The 21,969-nt window shown below is 38.5% G+C and overlaps 1 protein-coding gene across 4 annotated transcripts in view; it reads left to right on the top strand.

The window, feature by feature from the left end:
- NPNT (nephronectin) overlaps window positions 1-21,306 on the top strand; it is a 113,784-nt gene extending 92,478 nt beyond the window's left edge. For all 4 annotated transcript variants that reach the window (XM_043972994.1, XM_043972995.1, XM_043972996.1 and 1 more), the window contains 4 exons: window positions 2,809-2,901; window positions 3,355-3,453; window positions 13,831-14,087; window positions 17,468-21,306. In XM_043972994.1, the coding sequence (XP_043828929.1) occupies window positions 2,809-2,901; window positions 3,355-3,453; window positions 13,831-14,087; window positions 17,468-17,563 (545 nt within the window). In that variant the 3' untranslated portion in view covers window positions 17,564-21,306. The remainder of the gene's footprint in view (window positions 1-2,808; window positions 2,902-3,354; window positions 3,454-13,830; window positions 14,088-17,467) is intronic.
- Window positions 21,307-21,969: the final 663 nt, after the last annotated feature.

Here is a 21,969-nt window from a genome sequence, read left to right as displayed (position 1 = left end):
TGATGAACCTGTTGCCCTTGGACACATTTATCAAAACTCTTACATGTTTGCAAATTCCAGGATTTCTATGTTTGGGTTTAATCTACCTTAATAATATTGGTGAAATGGCATTAAAAGCTTTTGTTTGATTAGCTAAAGTTTTATGTTTGGAAGCATATGTGTTTGTTTTAAAAGAAGTCTCTTGCAAAGCTGCCTGGGATAATAGATAATGGACCTGAAAGTTATAAAGACCTGGCATCGAGTCCTGCCTCTCACACATGATGGTCCTATGGCATTGAAGTCCACTGCCACTGGCAATTCTCTAAGGCTGTAATTTGCAGAGCAAATGCTGTCTGCATTGGTAGAGAAAGTTCTGTCTCCAAATAGGAGATAGAATTAGAATTAAGGAAGGATGAACACTTCAGAGTCAGAGGAAAGAAAAATTCAATTGAGAGAGAACTCTCAAGTCCCTCCATTGGAGCCTTTTGTATATACTTTCAGTGTAACCTCTATGAATTGAGTCAATAAGCATTTATTATGCAAATTATTATGTGACAGGTAATATGCTAAATGCTGGGAATAAGTATAGAAGCAAAAGAAAAGAAAAGAAAAGACAGGTCCTGCCCTCAAGAAGTTTACACTATAATGAGGGAAAATAACATGTCAAAAGGAAGCTGAAAGGGGGATTGGTGGAGAGGTGGTACCCACATAGGAGTATAGGGGGTGGGGGAAGAAATCCAAGGAATCAGAAACAGAGTCAGGAGAGGAATGAAGGAGGGAATGTGGCTAGCTTAGTCTCTTCCTTAAGATGGAGGCTTCAGGAGGAACAGAGGAAGGAGCTTCAGGGATGAAGGTATCTTCTGGGGTGAGAAGGTGGTGGTGGATTTAATTGACATCAGCAGATAATTAAAAGGCATCTTTTTTGTGAGGCAATGAGGGTTAAGTGACTTGTCCAGGGTCACACAGCTAGTAAGTGTCAAGTGTCTGAGGTTGGATTTGAACTCAGGTTCTCCTGAATCCAGGGCTTTATCCAAAAAAAAAAATTTTTTTTAACCAAACGATAAATCACTAGGAAATAGTTGAATAACTTCACACAATGCTCTGAATGTGGGATGGGCCCCTCATTGTAGACATTTCCATTTGTGGATTCCTGCCAGTCACCTATAGGGTGATTTGTAGCACAAAGAACTCCCCTACACATGCCCTTAGGACTGTGGTTGCCCGCCCCCCCCACCATCTGCAGAATTGCTTTTACGTCATGGAAAATACCACCTTGATGGGGCAAAGGAAGTTGAATTTGCCTTAGAAAGAAAAAAAATAGTTGGTAGAGGGATATGGATAGAGGCTTCCTTCTCAAAAAGAGGAAGATTAGACTATCTCAGATCAATACAGGTTTGGATGCATATTTTTTTTTCCTTTGGAGGGCAATGAGGGTTAAGTGATTTACCCAGGGTCACATAGCTAATAAGTCTCAAGTATCTGAGGCCAAATTTGAACTCAGGTCCTCCTGAATCCAGGGCCGGTGCTCTATCCACTGCCCCATGTAGCCACCCCGGATGTATATTTTTTAAAAAAAACTTTAAAATTATATTTTAAGCCTAAATTTACCATAGTCACACCATACAGAAAGAGGCTTTAAGGAATCCTGAAGACATTTATATCTGTGAAATTGCCCTCCGACAAAGGCTATATGGGATTTTAATCCTATTTATAATAGTAACGTACAAACTCAAGTGTATTCATGGTAAATCTATATACTATGTATATGCTCCTGCTGCCCCTGCAATCCGAAGCTCATGGAATGTCAAGGGGTCTTTATGGTTTCAAGTTTCTGATTTCTAAAGAACAATTCCCTCGGTGAGTATTCGAGTGTGTAGGTGTGCATTATCAGATGCTAAATCAGATGCTTCCCAGGTGTCATGGAAAAGCAGTAGAAACCTCAAACAAGAAATATGGAAATGAGCGAGCTGAGGATCTGACAATTGCCTGCTTCCTGGTTCTTTGGGTTTGTGTTTCCCAGCTAGAGTCAATTTAAAGAAAACGTCTTTGAAAAAATACAATTTTTACAAAGAGATATTTACTGAGAGGCTATATCAAGAACTGAAATAAAAAACACATTCCTTTTCCTCTTCCCCCCACCCTCAACCTTCCTAGGTTGGAGCACGCTTTTCCCTCCACCACTTCAACCCCTGGGGAGAGTGCCCTGAAACAAACTTGTCCAAACATTCCTACCCCCAAGTTTGTTTCATTTTGAAGAGTGGCATCATTGACCTTAGACAGATATTAGGTCAGCTAGCAGTCATTTTGAACTTCGCTCAGGACACAAACTCTATTCTGGTCCTTTGTAGTTAGGTTTCATTGCAAAGAATTTTTACTGTAAAAAAATGTAGACTCTAGCATTTCCACATTCATTATAATATCAATCAATTCTGCTTAACATGGTTTTAATTCCGGGGGCCCTGATAATGCACCTCTTGCACAGATAGGTCTTTTGGCTTGACACATTTGATTAGAAATTAGCAAGTTCAAGGCCAAAACATTTGTTAATAAAACACTGTTCAGTTGAATACTTTTTAGTTATTTTCCGTAAAAGTTTGGAAACTTTGAAAATCAATTTTTACTGAGCTCAGAGAAGTGTTACATCATAAATCATTGAAGAGCAAAGTTTATGAATCTCCATGGGAAATGTAATTAAGTATATTGGGTTCTCCAAGAGGAGTAAAATGCCTAAGGCATTCTTTCTCTGTCCCTCATTAAAGATAATGGTACTTAGTGACCTACTTCCTTATCTACCACCTTCATTTTTTTTTAAATGACTTTCTCTTGCAGTTCCTCGCCAGCCAGGAGTGAACAATGACCTGTTTGAAATATTTGAAATTGAAAGAGGGATCAGTGCAGATGATGAAGCCAAAGATGATCCAGGTAGATTCCAGCATCCCTATTTACATGATAATGAACTTTTCTTCCTTTTCTCTCCCTTCCCTGGATGGTTATTTCAAATCTTAACTCCTGGGAATACTATGTATTCTGACTTTTTCACACTACCTTTGTTTCCTCTGAAGTTAAGGCACTTGAGCCAAAACTATCGATTCATCCTTTTCTCTTTGATTTTTCATGGAATCAAGCAACATTTAAATCGCGTTGTCAGAACTTGGAACGCTTTCTATACTCTCTTCTTACAAATGGCCTTGACTGAGAGTTGAGAGAGGTTTCATGCAGTTTCCAATTTGGTCTCAGAGAGACGGTTGAGACAGCAGAAAGAGGGAAGTGGAAGATGGAAGGGAATTAGAATTTGGCGGAAAACACAAACATCTTAAGTTTTCTTCAAGTGTCGGTTCTTATGATCCACAGCATTATTTTAATTCTTTCCTTCAGGTGTTCTGATACACAGCTGTAACTTTGACCATGGTCTTTGTGGATGGATCAGGGAAAAAGATGACGATTTACACTGGGAACCAGTCAGAGATCCAGCAGGTAAAAGCATTTCATGGAATTATCTTGGATATAAAGTTCCATCTGCCTCTTAGTAGGCTGGAGGAGTGTGAAGCAATTATAACAATAGAATATTGTAGAATCATGGATTTAGAGTGATAAGGAATCTTTGAGGCCACATAGGGCAACCCTCTCATTGTACAGATGAGGAAAATGAGGTCCCTAGAGATTGTGACTTGCCTTGAGACCACAGTAGCAGTACATGACAGAGGTCTGACGGGAACCCAGTTCCTCTGCTCTTTCTACAGCACACGTCACCTGACTTTTATATGGCACTTTTCAAAGCCTTTTACCTTGAATCATCTCAGCTGATTCTTACATTAAGCAACCTAACGATGGGCTGGGCAGGTGGCATTGGCTTTCTAATACATATGAAGAAACTGCTGCTTAGAAAGATTGAGTAATTTGTCCAAAAAGCCACACAGCTAGTCAGTGGGCAGGGCCAGTTGGGGCACGTCTGACCGAATGAGCAAACCAGCGTTTGAGAACAGAAAATCCTCCAAAATTACTCATGCCAAATTCTGAGGTTTTCCAATTTACAGTTGTATGAGAGATTCGATCCTATAAGCATCCACCATGATGTACCCCAGGACTAGGCCAAAGCTTTTCACTAAATGAATTATTCTGGAAGTGGTCCTCTGCAGAACTTCTAAGATTGCTGTGGTTTTTTCCTTATCTAAAAAATCAGTATTGAGTAGCATTTTACATAGTCCATCTTTATCCCTTCCTTGTCAGGAAGCAGAAACACATATGTTTTGGTTTGCTTCCTCAATGTTTAAATTACCCAGATAACCGCAAACAAATTAAATTGGGATTTTTGTTTGTTAAATCATCATTCAAGACCAAGTAGCAACAACATATTAGAAGAGGGAAAAACCCTTTTGAATAAATGATGTATTGTGTAGTTTATAGACACTCCTGAGTTTCAAAATAATATCTAGAGCAAACACAGAGTGAGAGCACAGAGGTGCTCACACATACATCTACACATGCACATACAAGACACAAGAGAGAAACCTATACTGCCTATAAATTTAACTGGAACTAAACAGAGATGCCCATCAGTCCGACAAAGAATTTATGAAAAGTATACTGTATGCTGGCACTCTGTTAAGTGCAGGGGATGCAGAAAAAGGATAGAGACATAAATAGATGATAGAGAGAGATGAGAGATGGAGATGGAGAGACAAAGATAGACAGATGATAGTGATAGAGTAAGAGAGATAGAAAGATAGATAGATACATGGATATATATCTAAATATATATTTGTATATATGTGTATATCTAACATATATCACATACATATATGTATTCTAGAAATTAAAACTAGTTTTTATTTCATAGTATGCTTGTAGAGAACTTTAATACTTAAAAATTGCTCATGCAGTGGGGGCAGCTATGTGGCGCAATGCATAGAGTACCAGCCCTGGATTCAGGAGGACCTGAGTTCAAATCTAGTCTCACACACTTGACACTTACTGGCTGTGTGACCCTGGGCAAGTCACTTAACCCTCATTGCCCCACCAAAAAAAAAATCGCTTATGTTAAACTACACAAACTAAAGTATCCAATGTTTTAAAATCCCTTTCTTGGTCTACCATCTTTTTTTTGGAGGCAATTGGGGTTAAGTGACTTGCCCAAGGTCACACAGCTAGTAAGTGTTAAGTGTCTGAGGCTGGATTTGAACTCAGGTCCTCCTGAATCCAGGGCCAGTGCTTTATCCACTGTGCCACATAGCTGCCCCTCTACCATCTTTTTTAATTAAAAAATGTTTACTTTTATTTTTAGTAAGTATTTATTTTCTCTCCCTTCCACTCCCCACCCCTAATTGAACAAATAAAAGAAAATGAAAAAGCAACCTGGCAACAAATCTGCATAGTCCAGCCAAACTAATTCCCAGGTTGACACATCTGAAATCTATCTCCCTTTCTGCACTTGAAGTTCACCTTGTCTCTGGCAGAAGGCTGGTAACTTGCTTCATCCTCGGCCTTCGAATCCTGCTTTGTTTTGATTGGCTGTCTTTGGCTTTCCTGATCCTATCTCAAGGATGGTTTGATCATTTCATAGAACTCTTCTTTGGGGCATGCCCATGTCTAAAAAGTATTTGCAGCCTTCTCCCAGCTCCCAACTGTTCGATAGGCTAGTTGGGCCCCTCATTACCATGGCTACTAAGAAGGATGAGCTTGCATTATTAGCTTTACAGATTGCAGATGTATCAGGTATCTTTAATTCATTAATAACACAAAATTAATTGTTATTTAAAGCTGCCTTTCTGGCAGTGGTCGGTGTAATAGATAGTAGTAGTTGGAAAATGATAGTGATGATAATAACACTTAATAAATAATACTGTGGGCCTACTGTAAAAAAATCTGGCGTGTAAAATCCTTAGCAGTGAAAAAAAATTTTAAAAAACCTTAGCCAACATAATAAATTAGGGAGTATAGTTCCTTTTAAAAAAGGATTCTTTAATTTTTTAATTTTAATGTTTTTGGTTTTTTGCAGGGCAATGAGGGTTGGTCACACCGCTAGTAAGTGTCAAGTGTCTGAGACTGGATTTGAACTCAGGTCCTCCTGAATTCAGGGCTGGTGCTTTATTCACTGCACCACCTAGCTGCCCCCCATTTTTTCTTTTTTTTGTGAGGCAATTGGGGTTAAGTGACTTGCCCAGGGTCACACAGCTAGTAAGTGTTAAGTGTCTGAGGCCGGATTTGAATTCAGGTCCTCCTGAATTCAGGGCCGGTGCTCTAACCACTGCACCACCTAGCTGCCCCCCATTTTTATTATAACTGAACATTTTTAAATGTCAAGGACTTGAGAACAAGATTAGGTTTCCCATGCCCATTGATCCTATCTGGCAGGAAAGTTGACTATATTGATGAGAGGTTGAACCTCTAAATATAGTTAATGTAATTAGGAAAGGGGGAGAGACAGTATATTGTAGTAAGTAGGCAGAGAGAATACCTCAAGGTCAGTGGATCATGGACCCCTTTGGCAGTCTAGTGAACCCTATGGAATGATTCCAAATGCATAAAATGTAGTACATAGAGTTATAAAGTACATTAATGGCAATGAGCTACAATCATCAACATAGTAAAAATATTAATAATATTAATAATAATAATTAAAATATATTAATAATATTAATAATGCTTTTAGATCTGCTAAGTGCTTTACAAATATTATCTCCTTTGACTCTTACAATGTACCTGGGAGTACCCCAAGCTAAGGAACCATACCTTAGATGAATCTCCAGGGGATTTGTCTCAGATCTTGACTTGAGTCTCACAGCCAGCTAATCCTGTCTTGCTTCAGAATGCTGCCAGCTCCCAACCTACTGTTTTCTGCCTGACCTCCTGCATATGATACCAGCTACATCTGTCATCTAACCCCCGCAGATACCGCCTGCAGAAGGTAGTCTGTCCACCCATGATTTTTTCCCCAAGTCCTCTTTACTCCGTCAATGCCAGCCAGGGCCAACCTGCCTCACTTCTTTCTCTGTTTAGATACTCACCTGACCCAGTCAGTATACCACCTCTGGTTCTTTTAGACATCATTCTCTAAGCTAGAGAGTTGACCAGAGCTCATCTAAGGACCGATGTAAAAAGAGTGATGGATTTAAAATTAAAGGGGCTGGGTTCAAATCCTGGCTCTGCATTTAATATTTATGGGACCTAGGAAAAGTCACTACCTCTCTGTAGCTCAGTTTCCCATCTGTAAAATGAAGGGATTAGACTAGAAAGCCTCTGGGATACTGTGATGATGATAATGATGATACTTTTTTTTTTTTTTAGTGAGGCAATTGGGGTTAAGTGACTTGCCCAAGGTCACACAGCTAGTAAGTGTCAAGTGTCTGAGGCCGGATTTGAACTCAGGTTCTCCTGACTCCAGGGCCAGTGCTCTATCCACTGCGCCACCTAGCCGCCCCCATGATGATACATTTTTATGGCATCTACTATATGCCAAGTACTGTGCTAAACACTTTATAAACATGATATGATTTGATTCTCACAACAATCCTGAGACTTCTATAGCACCTACTATGTTCCAAGCATTGTGTCCAAGCACTTTCCAAATATCATTTCATTTGATCTTCATGACAATCCCAGGAGATAGGTGCAATTATTAGCACCCCCTTTTTCATCATTGCTCTGATTTTTCTCATATAACAGGACTAATGCAGAAATAGGATTAATGTTATTATGTGTATATATATGTGTGTATATCTATATCGATATCAATATAGATATATAGATATAACCTATATCAGATTACCTGCTGTCTAGGGGAGGGGGGAGGGAAGGGAGGGACAGAGAAAAATCTGAAATTGTAAAGCTTGTATAAACAAAAGTTGAGAACTATCTTTACATGTAACAGAAAAAATAAAATACCTTATATATAAAATAAAATAAAATTTAAAAAAATTATTAGCACCCCCCTCAACACATACACACACCACAAATTTTACAGTTAAAGAAACTGAGGTGAACAAAAGTTAAGTGAATTGCCCAATGGTCACACAGTAAGTGTCTGAGGTCAAATTTGAACTCAGGTCTTCCTGAGTCCATGCCCAGTGCTCTGTGCACTAGTGCACCACCTACCTGCTTGCCAGCTCTACAGCTATGATCTAATGATGTTTGTTTCAACTGAATATGATTTGCATCTATATCTGAATGGAAACACAACTGGGGGGTGGAAGTGGGGGCGAGAAAAGGATTTCATTAAAATGTCTTCATTGGGGCAGCTAGGTGGTGCAGTGGATAAAGCACTGGCCTTGGATTCAGGAGTACCTGAGTTCAAATCCGGCCTCAGACACTTGACACTTACTAGCTGTGTGACCCTGGGCAAGTCACTTAACCCCCATTGCCCCGCAAAAAATTTAAAAATTTTTTTTAAAATGTCTTCATTCATCTGAAGATATCTACCTGCTCTATTATAAACTTAATGTGTATTTTTTCTCAGACACATGCATGGCTAGTTATTTTGATATGGGCTATGGAGCCATGGTCTTGGATTTGGAGTCAAGAGACTGAATAAATGCTCCACTATTTTACCCATGTGTCTTCTCTGGGCCTCAGTTTTATCATCTGTAAAATAGGATGATCTCTCTGCCTCTTCTAACTCTAAGTCCCTCTAAGAGATCCAATGAATTTTCTTTATACCATCCTGACTTGGGTTGAGTATATCTTATGGTCAAAGGAAATGGAAGGATCTCATTGATTGGGTGCTTTATAAAAGATGACACTGAATGAGGATGGAGAGGATGATATGCCATCTCTAGGATCCTCCCCCAAGACTTAGATCCTAAGGAGGTGGGTGTGAGCCCAGGTTTTGAGTCCCACTTCTCCCCAACTATGGCAGTTGCCTTTCATTGTGGCTGGATCACCTCCAGTCACAAAATTTTTGAAAACCATTCTGTTAGACTTTGACTGAATGGTGCCCATGATCCATACATCTTTCTTATTAAAGGATATCACCCTGTAGAATTTTTGGTGGTAAAATCCATTACAAACCCCCTGGATTACCTTAATTTACCTTAAATAATTTTGTAGTTAGGAAATATAGCATAATCATCCCAGATCACCGAGTCAATGGAAAGACTCAGTGGTCATTATGGATTTCCCTTTGTATATACAAATCAGAAATTTATAAAACAAAACATAGATTTGTGGTTATTATTTTTTAGTAGAGGGGGAATGGGACCTGTGATTTCATACATACATGGTACTTCTGATAAGAAAGCTCCTTCTACCAATGAAACAGTGGCTTTTACCCTGGGGTCCCATGGGCTCTCCAAGTGATCCATGGATAGATTTCAAGGCATTTATGAACTTTGAAAAAAAATTACATCTTTATATCAGTATAATTTGCTTCCTTTATCAGCTTGTATTTTATTTCATGCATTTTTAAATTAATAATTAATTTATATTAATTATTATAATTTCTATTAATAAATTAATAAAGTATTTAATTTTTTTCCCGTTACATGTAAAGATAGTTCTCAACTTTTGTTTATACAAGCTCTCCAATTTCAGATTTTTTCTCCCTCCCTCCCCCTTCCCCTAGACAGCAGGCAATCTGATATAGGTTTTATATATATATATATATATATATATATATATATATATATATATATATATATATATATATATATATATATACACATTAAACATATTTCTGTATTTCATGCATTTTAAAACATTGTGAAAAAGGGTGTGCCCATGGGCTTTATCAGACTGCCAGAAGAGGCCATGACCCCCCAAAAGTGAAGAACCCCCTTTAAGAGAGTTGCCTAGGGCAGCAAGAAATTAAATGACTTGCTCCTGATTCTACAGTCAGTATGTGTTAGAAACCAGATTTGAATTCTACTCTTGCTTACTCACAGAGAAGCTCTCACTCTACAAAGCAATATGGCTTTCTGTCAAGAATAATCCAAATTTCTTTCATTTAACCTCTGTAAAGAAATTAATTCAAATTTCTTGGAGGTTTTCCTCATTGCACGATGCATCATCTTCTTGCTTAGAGAAATGTCATTAATATCCTTGAAAAATATTTTCTAAAACATTTTTTAAGACATTAGGTCCTGACAAAGACAAGAATTCTCATGTTTTTCCTTAACCTGCTTTTTGCTGGGTTAAGGGAAAAGGGATTGGGTTTTTCCCTTAGGCTATCATTCCTGCTTTTGGAGAGAAAAAAACAAAAACCCTCCCTTTTCATTCAAAGTGAAAGAATTGTTTTTCCATGGCATGGTTCAGATACCTTAAAGACAAAGTGAGATAAATAGTAGCCTCATTTATCATAGTGAGGCTCCAAAATTCTGGCAGCCTTTGCAAAAAGATCATTTGAAATTGCTATTAGTTTGACTTGCTCTGTAAGACCCTCTTGTTTGCATTTACCATCCAGCAGATTGGTGGTATTAGTATCCATTTCCAGGGAGGATTAAGATAATCCTAGCTATTGTCTTTTTTTAATTGAACATTATCTACCCACAATAATCTCACGCTCCAGATTTAGCCTGAAGACCTGTGATTATTCAAAAATTGACACATAGAAGGACTTTTCCATTTTCATGTAAGTGCTTAAGATTATGGCATTTTTATTATAACTTTTATTTTCATTGTAATTTTATCATTTTTATTAAAATTATTTTCACTTTGTTATGATTTTTTGGCATGGCAGGTGTAGGAGAGGTCAGTGTAGGCAGGAGACCCCTTTTTAAATGGATCCATGGTTTCACTGATGTTGGTACAGGTCACATGCCAACCAGGCTTTGTCCTCCTGGATGATTTTTGTCCACATCTCGTAGATTTACCAACAGACAGAAGACCTTCCTGCTCTGGTTCTCTGAATATTTAAGGGATTCTAATGTAGCTCTCACCATGACATCTTCCTCTCCTGGTTCTCTATGCCCATGCCCTTGGTTTATGAAGAGGCAGCTCTGAATCTTCCTCCTGGTTTCTGATACAGCTAGGTAGGACAATGACTGCCGTGCTGAGCCTGGAGTCAGGATTTTTTTGTGGTTCTTTAGTTATTTCAGTTGCCTCAGACTCTTTGTGACCTCATTTGGGGTTTTATTGGCAAAGATACTGTAGTGGTTTGCTATTTCCTTCTCCAGGTTATTTTACAGAGGGGAAAAATGAGACAAACAGCGTTAAGAGACTTGCCCAGGGTCACACAGCTTAGTAAGTGTCTGAGGTCAGATTTGAACCCACAAAGATGAATCTTTCTGATTCCAAATTCTTTGCTTTATCTACTGGGCCTCCTAGAAGTTCCAGAGTCAGGAAGACCCAAGTTCAAATCCCACCTGGGCCATGGCAAGTCACTTAATCTCTATCTCATTTTTCTCATCTATAAAATGGGAATAATAATAATAGCACGTACCTCCCTGGGTTGTTTTGACGATCAAATGAAGTAATATTTGTCAATTGCCCTGCAAACTTTAAGTGCTAGATAAATGCTAATCATTATTATTATCCTCAATAATAGTAATATCAATACTTCTATGCATCCATGATTTAATTGATTTAATTTAATTGTTGGTATTCCCTCTGTCATTGTGTCATGCCTTCTGATCTATTTCTTGACCATGGATCAAATGGATAGAGGACTTAGAATTCATGAAAAATGTAAAAATGGGCTAAAATCATTTAGGTGTCTTGACGGCTAGGTTCAGATGACCATCAACTTCAACTTTTTATGTGATTACCAGCCAGGGTACTGGGTTTAGTGTCAAGGAAAGAATGGGATAATCATTGGCTCTGGAGTGAGAGGGCTTGAGTTTAAATCCCACCTTTGATTCTTACTAGCTCTGAGACCTTGGCCGGTCACTTAAACTCCTTGGTCCTTAGACGAGGTGGCTGGGTGAGGTATCTTTTGGGGTCTCTTCCAGCTCTAGATCAATGATCCTAATTGAGTATCAATTTAGCCAACATTAAATGCTCCCTTTGTGTATTTGGATCCTGTTCTCTAGAAGGAACTACAGGGCATAAATGAGGAGTAAGCGAAGAGGCCTCCAACATATTGGGAATGACATATGCTAGGAGTTATTGGGTTTGCCATGGTTCACACCTACATGTAATTAAAATTACAATCTAGTCAGGGTGGTGAGATGTATAAGGAGATAAATAGAGTATAATTTAGAATAGGATAAGGGCTTAAGTGGGCTTAAGTGTTAGATCAGATGAAGGAGAAATTGTTCAACAGTTTTCTCTAGGTTCATTGCAGGGAATAATACAAAGCACAGCAGGGTGAATTAATAAAGTCACTTGACCTAGAAGAAACAGCTATATTTACTGAGGTTTAGTTGGCAAAGAGATAAAAGCTATCCCAACTCAGGATTTTTAATACTAAACTATTGGCATTTTTAGCACTTTGTTTCCCGATGTCAGGACCAGTATTTTTCACATGAATAATATTATGGTGATATCTAGATACCTGGTACAGTGAAATTTGTTGGAACTGAGTTCAAATCTCAACTCTGCTGCTAAACTACCTGTGTGACTTTGGACATTTGACTAAGTCTCCCCTGGACTCAATTTCCTCTTCTATAAAATGAGTGGGTTGGACTAGGTGGCCTTTAAGATTTCACCCATCATGCTATGATCTTAGAACACCAGAAGAATCAAAGACCAATGCAGAGATGTTTGATGAGTGGCAGGTGGTGGCAAATTAATGATGTTGAAAGGAAGTGGTATAAAGGACATCACTTAAGACAGTGACTACAGGCAGCTAACTATGCAATGGATATAGAGCATTGGGCCTAGCATCATGAAGACCCGTTACAATCCTGCCTCAAACAGTTACCAGTTGTATGACTGAGCAAGTCATTTAACCTCTACTAACATCATCTCTAAAATGGAGATAATAGTTCCCACACTCGTTGTAAGGATCAAATGGGACAATATTTTAAAGCACTTAGTGTAGTGCCCGGCACACAGTGGGCACTTAATACTGCTTTCCTTCCTTACAAAATAAGAAGTGGAACTAGATGGCCTCTAAGATACCATACACCATGCTGTGATCTATACCTTCATACCATGCCTTCATGGTATGATCCCATGCCTTCTGAAGAATAAAACTGAAGGTGACCAACACAGAGATGTTTGGTAGGTTGTATGAAATTAATGATCATGATGGGAAATGGCCTAAAGGACATCATCTAAGACGTGTATGACTGGAAAGGAAGATCGATCATTCATTTAGGTGTGAGAGAGGGATGACTGACTAATGGTCAACAACCATTGCAAAAATTATTATGGTATTAACCATTATAATTTATAAATAATTATAAATGTATAATCAATATAACAGTATACATTTACAATGGACAATATGAATTTGTAATACATTATAAATTTATACTAATAAGTAATTAGAAATGTTGTTTTATTAATAATATATCAAAATAGATTAAAATAGAAGCCATCAGCATATTGGATTGGAATAATTTATGAAGCAATTCAGAATTCAGTTCAGTGGACAGTAAGTGCCCACTACATGTAAAGCAGTGTTCCATGTGTTGGGGGAAACACAAAGCCTTAGTTAGGATTGGCATGAATTAATAGAGGGAGTTACATCATCAGGAGAAAATTAAAACATAGTTCCTGTCCAAAACAAAGTTATATTCATGATTTGCCCAACTTCTGCCCTCCACTGGTGCAGATAATTGAAAGTCAACCATAAATCCAAAAGCACAGAATTTAAGACATAACAACATCATTTAACCTTTTTAATCTCCCAAAGTCGAGGACCGTCTACAACAGCTTTAGCAACCAACAGATTCCTGATTAAAGAACAGAGCAACCCAGAAAGGATTCCTAATGTGAATAAAAATACCAATAATGTTGATCTCCCCATTCTAGGTGGACAGTATTTGACCATCTCAGCACCCAAAGGTCCAGGTGGAAAAGCAGCTCGCTTAGTGCTACCTCTTGGCCACCTCATGAACTCAGGCGACTTGTGTTTGTCATTCAAGCACAAGGTATCTGGGCTTCACTCTGGCACACTCCAGGTGTTCATGAGAAAGCATGGTACCCACGGAGCAGCCCTGTGGGGAAGAAATGGTGGCCATGGCTGGAGGCAAACACAGATCACTCTGCGGGGTTCAGCTATCAAGAGTGTAAGTAAAACTGCAGAATGATCAGGGTTTCTGAGGTTCTCTTTACAAGAAAGATGCTTTGAGTGAGTGACAAGAATTGTGAGTTATTTTTCATTAAACAGTCAGAGTGGAGAAGGCCTTAGTCTCTTCACCAATTAAAGCTCGTTAAAGGTTCATGTTTCTTCTCCTTCAGTTGACTTCACTAATTGTCTCCATTCACTCTATTATTCACTGCAGACTCACCCTGAGAAAAGAGACAGAACCAAAGCTCTATCATGATCTTGTTTGAAAAGACTTTGAAAAATGGCGGTGGGTGGGGAGAAGAGGGTGGAGACTGATATATAATATACATTTTGATCGACAAAGACTGCTTTCCTCCTCCCCCGATTTCCTCATATTCAAACTTTGGAGAGTCATAAGCAATCAGTAAATATTCCTTGAAAGGCTGAGAGACTTTTTTAAATTAAAAAAATCACAGAGCATGTCAAAAAGCATTACTCAACCTAGTATGTGAAAAACATTGGTAGTTTTCTTTTCATTTCAATACAGGGCACAGACAAAGGAGTGAGTGGAAGAGATTACAAAGTGACATGGATGACCTGGCTTAAAAGACAAGTGTTTTTAAAAGTTCTTGCGTCCTAATTGGAATACTTAATATCTTTTTTATGCCTGGACTCCAAATAAGGGACATTTGGGCAAAGGTGGCATGATATTAGGTTATATAATAAACGATGCTTAACATTCTTGCTAAATAAGCAAAATCATGATCAATCAATCAGTCAATTTTTATTAAACACCTACTATGAGCCAGGTCCTTGTGCTAAGTACTAGGAATTTTTTTAAAGCCTGTCACCTTGAAGGAGCTACAATCTAATGAAGTTTTAATCATATTTCCTTCAAATCATAAAACTCCATATACTGTTTTGCTTCTGAATAATTTCCTGCAAAAAAAAAATGCTAGGATGGACTGATGTAGGTTGGTTGGTGGCACTTTGAAAGCAGGGACTATTTTTTCTGCCTTTCTTTGTATCCTTTGTACTTAGCACAGGGCTTGGTATAAAGTAACTGCTGCATAAATGCTTGCTGACTGACACTGCCTCTTTGGCCTCTCCCTTTCACTGGCTCTTCATCTTTTGGTGGAAGATGCCCGGGTCAACTATGTCTCTTCCCTCTCTAGGTTGCACTCCAGACTCACTCTACCCTGCCCCCCAGCTGGGTACCTTTCTCCCCTCCACACCACCTCTCACCTTTCAACTTCCCTTTATGCATTGTCTTCCCCCGTTAGAATGTAAGCTTTTTGAGGACAGTAACTGCTGAGGGAATAGTTTTAGGCATGCAGTAAGAACTTCATAAATGCTTGTTGACTGTTAACTGACACTGTCAGCAAGAGGGTCACATGAAGCCACCCTGTGGAGTGCTTTGTAAACACTTATTGACTGACTAGAGAGGTAGGAAGCAAATTACTGTGAGGTTGGGGATGGGGGTGAGGACATTGAGCAGGAAAGGATGCATAAGTGTTGTTACTGATGACCCATGGTTGACTGAGAAAACACATGCAGCCACAATACATACACATGCACACCACACACACACACACACACACACACACACACACACACACACACACACCACAGAGTTTTATAACAAGGACACACTCTGTTATTTAATTTCTCACTCTATCCTCACACTGTTTAAACCAGACTCTTTCCCAATATTTTCACCCTGGTTAGCATTCCTAAGTGGGAGTGGCTTGTAGCCCATACATAAAGACCTGGAAAAGATCTTAGAGTTCATGATTTAAGGTGGTTTTGGTTAGAGCAACTTTGTAATGCAATCTCATTAACATCTTATGGACAATTCAACTTCTGCAGCTGTTTGTGTTGGGTAAAAACAGGAGGTCAGAAGCAACTTATTTTTTTTTGTTAAAATTCCAGCCAAGGCAGTTTTCTGATGAAGAAATCAAAGCTATATATTGCCATATGAAAAAATGCACTAAATCACTATTGATTAGAGAAATGCAAATTAAAACAACTCTAAGGTACCACCTGACACAGATTAGCTAATATGACAAAAAAGGAAAATAATAAATGTTGGAGAAGCTGTGGAAAAATTGGAACACTAATGTATTATTGGTGGAGCTGTGAACTTATCCAACCATTCTGGAGACTGGTTTGGAACTATGCCCAAAGGGCATATAAAGGGCTATAAAGCTGTGCATACCCTTTGACCCAGCAATACCACTATTAGGTCCTTTCCCCAAAGAGATCATAAAAAAGGGAAGGGGACTGACTGTAAGTGACTAAAATTCTAGCTATACTATCTAAAATCTAATGAGTGGTTGCCAATAAATTATAAGCTTTAGCAAGAGTATTTAAGTGTTTAAGTATTTATTAAAGAGCATTAGGATCAGAAAGAAAAGTAAAAATCTAACTATTTCTAAGAGAGCCCATCATCCAACCCACCATGGCGAGGTCAGGAACAAAAAAAAGACCCAATGTCTCCTGTGAATCTGGGAATATCCCCACCACACACACACACAGCTCCAACCTAATTGGCTGGCAGCTTTGATAGACAGCACCCGCGAGCAAATGTCACTTCCTGACGCCAAGGACCTGACCTCATAGCTTTCCCTCAGACACCTTCTCCTCATGGTGGAGCTTTCCTACAGTAACTCTCCAGCAGATGGCATCATTCCAATTGTTACAGGACCCACATGTACAAAAATATTTATAGCTGCTCTTTTTGTGGTGGCAAGGAATTGGAAATTGAGGGGTTGCCCATCAATTGGGGAATGGCTGAACAAGTTGTGGTATATGAATGTAATGGAGTACTATTGTGCTGTAAGAAATAATGAGCAGGCAGATTTCAGAGAAACCTGGAAGGACTTTGCATGAACTGATGATGAGTGAGATGAGCAGAACCAGGAGAACATTGTACACAGTATCAACAACATTATGTGTTGATCAACTGTGATAGACTTGATTTTCTCAGCAATACAATGGTCCAAGATAGTTCCAAAGGACTCATGATGGAAAATGCTCTCCAAGTCCAGAAAAAAAAAAAAAGAACTGTGGAATCTAGATGCAGATAGAACCATACTATTTCTATTGTTTTTTTTTGTTGTTGTTGTTTTTCTTTTTTGAGGTTTTTCCTTTTTGCTCTGATTCTTCTCTCATAACATGACTAATGCAGAAATATGTTTAATGTGATTATACATTTATAACCTATATCAGATTACTTGCTGTCTTGGGAAGAGGGGAGGGAGGGGAAGAAAGGAGAAAAATTTGAAACTAGAAATCTTATAAAAACAAATGTTAAAATGCTAGCCAAAATGATCTTTAAATAAGTGGAAGTGAGCATAAGCATAAGAGTCTTGATTGGTGTGTGGTTCTTCTTCCTAGGTCATCTTCAAAGGTGAAAAAAGGCATGCCCACGCCGGGGAGATTGGATTGGACGATGTGAGCTTGAAAAAAGGTCGTTGCTCTGAAGAACCCTAGCTCCACCAACACTGGCAATGGACATCTGCTTGGCTCCCTCTCCTCCTTCCTATGTCTTTTTCCATCAGGCTGAGAAGACTTGGGTCAAGGAGCTAGTGGTGATCCACTTATTGTTGGCCTGCTTTGTGCAATTCCCAATGAAGAGTAAAACCCTCCTTTCCATAAAGAACCCTGATGATAGCCATCAGGCAAAACCTCCACCCCCTTCATTCATTGTCTCTTCTGGTGCTGCAGTGTACGTATGACAAATCACATCCTTCAACATGGATCTCAGATGCCTCTGCAAATAAAGGAAGAGGAGTATATTTTGGTGGGGAGTTTTCTAAAAAACAAACAAAAACCTCCCATTCAAGAGGGCATCCTGGTAACTGTCCATTGTACCAAATGTAATAACCATTTCACATGTGATACAGTGTACCTGTGGAAATGGTTTGTCCTAATTTAACTAAGCTCTACCCTGGACCCAAACTCTGGCTGTCTACTTACTGCCATTTTTTTTAAAGAAAGAAGGATGTGTACTATGTCAAATTACATTTATTCTTATGCTGTATCCATTTTTTTTTTAAAAAGACAATTATATAGAGTAGCATTGCATCCCTTTAATATCAGTAGGTTTGTGTTTTCTGTAAATGTGCTATTGATATTATATATTTATGTGTTCCTAATATTTACAGACTCTAGCTGTAAGGCAAAAAGCAGCTTGTGATCTCTTGAGCTTAAAAAAATGCATCATGTGAAATCTCATCCTTTTTTGTGACCCTGTGTTGTAGGCCAGATATAAATTGTAAATATCATCTCACTCTGACAGGATAAGGCATTGTTGTGAGCTAAATACATATTTTTATATCATAACTGTCTTAACTCTGATTAATCTAGACACAGTAACTTACAAAGTCCTATCACCATCTGAGATTAAATGAATCCCAATTTACATTTACCCCCACCCTATTTCAACCTAAGAATAAAAATAAATGCCTCTTAAAGGCAACAATACTTCCTAATAAATAATGGGGTTTTGCCCCAGTTTTCTGCAACTTACAGGCCATATTGATGTTGACAGGATTCCCCAGTATAGTCTGAAGGAGATCAAAATGTAATTGGAAAATATTTCCCAAAATAAATAAAAATGCAATAGAACATAGATAATGTTAATATGTGGTTTTCTAAGTCAATCTGAAGCCTACAAGGATCCTTACATACAGGTTTGGTGGCCATGTTCTATTTGAGTTTGGCATCACTTAGCTAGACAATTTTGATTAGAATCAGGGCCTCCCTTCCCGCTAAGGGTAGCAAAGCATTGCTTCATAGTACACAAGTACATTTCTGGAATCTTATAAATGGGAAAATCCATAGGAACATAGATCTAGAATGGACCTAGCAGCTCATCTAGTCAAACTCCCCTTTTTAGAGATGAAGAAACTAAGGCCCAGAGAGATTCACAGGGTCATAGATCACAAATCTCTAGCTGAAAATGAACTCAAAAGCCATCTGGTCCACTCACCCCATTTTATAAATGAGGAAACTGAGGCACAGGGAGGTTCAATGAATTGTTCAAGATCCTACAAGTCTGCCACAAGTAAATGGTTGCAAGATTTGAACCCAGGTCCTTGGATTCTAGAACCATGCTTTTCCTGGTGCGTCACACTAGCTCTCAGGAACATGTTGACATCCTTCACTGATTGGAGCCATAGTTTCAAAGCCAAATATGGTGACCAACAGCTGTTTGCTATAGTCCTATGTCTCTCTCTTGAGGAATCGCTAAAACTTCTTACCAGAAGGGCACGAAGGGAGTCTGTTGGATCAGTATTTAAAGCATTACTTATATATATATATATATATATATATTTTTTTTTTTTTGTGAGGCAATTGGGGTTAAGTGACTTGCCCAGGGTCACACAGCTAGTAAGTGTTAAGTGTTGAGTGTCTGAGGTCGGATTTGAACTCAGGTACTCCTGACTCCAGGGCCGGTGCTCTATCCACTGCGCCATCTAGCTGCCCCGCATTACTTATATTTTAATAATTTTTTTAAAATGTTGCCTTGTAATTTATATTCAGGAGTATCTGATTAAGATATAGAGAAAGCTGGAGGGTATGTGAGATGTGAATTGGGATTTATGTGAACATTACAGCTCATAGGCAGCCACTTGCAAGGTCTATCACCATTTCAGACTAAATGAATCCCAATTTATATTTACTCTCAACCCATTTCAACTTAAGTATAAACAGAAATGCCTCCTAAAGGCAACAATACTTCCTTGATTTTTATTTATTTATGCCTAGACAATAAAAAAAAATCGTTCCTACAATTTTGCCAGGAATCACAAACACAAAACAAGAAGACTGGGAGAGAAAGGTCTATGATGAAATATTTAAAGAACTGGGAGAATAAAAGATTTTGGAGCAAACCAATGTTGATTTTCAAGCCTATGAAGCTTGGTTACACAGAGAATGATGATCTTCTGTCATCTGCATATATACAATGAAGATAACAAGAGGAAACAAGTTTAGACATCAGTGTAAAAGGGAATTTCCCAACTGGAAAAATTGTTAAATTAGAATTGTTTACTGAAGGAAGCGGGACTGGGGACTTTCTCCAAAAAGCTTTGAAAACATGATTGCTCTTTTTGTCTGGTTGGGATGTATAGCCCTACAACTAGATAGATTAAAAAAACACCACTAAATAATCTCCCCAAACACCTTCCTGCCCAAAGATGGCTTTATCAAGGTCAACCAATGTGATTTTGACTAGGGAGCTTCTTTGCTCTTGTCCCAATTTGATATTTCCATATATCCCATTGATCTGTGTAGATATTCTCCTCCCCAAGGCAGATGGCAGCTCATCCTATCTTCAGGCCCTACCAACTATAGGTCAAATAATGGTTGATAGCAAGGAAATAACAAATATTAAATCTGGAAAGGACGTCGGAGACCCACAAGCCCAACCACCTTATCTTGTCAATGAGGACACTGAGGCCAAGAGAGTTTAAAGAACTATGGTTAAGTGGCTTAGAGGCAGGATTTGAATCTAGGTCCTCTGACTCCAAGGCCAGTGCTTTTTCCACTGTATTATGTCTGCCAAATGCCAAGATTCCAATAGATGCCTTTCATTCCATGGTATCCCTAACACTACTAGATACTTTCCTTACACAACATAAACATGATATAGGCTTATCATGTGTTAGATGGTGTACAATGAGGGAATTTCACTTTTTTTTATCCTCTGGTCAGGTTTAGACTGAGCATAGAACGAGAAAATGTCAGGGAAATTCTACTCATGGAAACGGCAGGAACCTCTCAGGAGACTAAGGTCGGGTTCTTGGGCAAAAGGCTAAGCATTTCAGTGTCAGGGGCCTTTGTCCCCTTCATAGCCCAGTCCAGTTTTTCACTTATTCAAATAGCAACATTTCTGGAAACAGTGTAAACCACTGAATGTCTCATCATTTATTAGGAAAGAAGGAAAGGTGTGAGGTGAGAAATAAAACGTCCTGAGGTCCATATAAATGAAGGGACAGGAAACACGACCTTGGACTTAATACATATAAAACACTTAGATCATTTGCTTCCCTTCTGGCCAAATAACTGCACAGGGAAAAATAGAAGGAGAAAATTTAAAAATCCACTTGTAGGTGCCAATAAGATATTGCACTAAACGAATGGAAGAAGTTATCAAAAGTACTGTATAACATCTTAGTGGTTTATTATTTAATGTTTTCTAAAATTAAAAAGTTAATGGTTTTCCATAATGGCTAAAAATAAAAATGTTTCTTCATAAATGCCAATTGGTCTTTGATTATTTTGCGTGATGGTTTCTTTGGAGTTCATGATTATTTTCATAAGAACATAAAAGACAACATTGTAGAAGGTAGAGCTCCACTGTAATGCTGGGGTAGGGGATAAAGACATAATTAATATATGGGTTACATGGAGAAAAGGACAGAACCTTTGATAGAACTGACAGTAGCTTAGCAAGTTCTATTTCAGGGTTTTACTACATCCTGGTCAATTTATCTAACACAAGAACTTAGCATCTGGGGTGCCATTAGGATTTCTTGGATAATAATATCTGTAATTTCATTGGAGGGAGGGAGGTAACTCTCTCTACCATCCCAAATATGGTTTAGTAGATTGTGGTTCTTATTCCTCCTTTGTTGTCAAAGAGGACTTAGTAGATAAGTCCTAAGGAGTGGTCTGAGGCATGTAGAGGTGAATAACTAACATGGATGTAGTGTTTTAAGGTTTGCTATGTGATTTTTATGTATTATCTCATTTGACCCCCATGACAATCCTATGAGATGGGCGCTATATTATAATTACCATTTTACAAATAAGAAAACTGAGGTTAAAAGAGCTGAAAAGGGGCATCTAGGTGGCACAGTGCCTGCAAACACCTGACACTTACTAGCTGT

This window comes from Dromiciops gliroides, chromosome 6 (genome assembly GCF_019393635.1).
Source record: "Dromiciops gliroides isolate mDroGli1 chromosome 6, mDroGli1.pri, whole genome shotgun sequence".
Lineage (NCBI taxonomy): Eukaryota > Metazoa > Chordata > Mammalia > Microbiotheria > Microbiotheriidae > Dromiciops > Dromiciops gliroides.
Note: the sequence above shows the minus strand (reverse complement) of the source record. Positions and strands in the feature narration are given on the sequence as shown.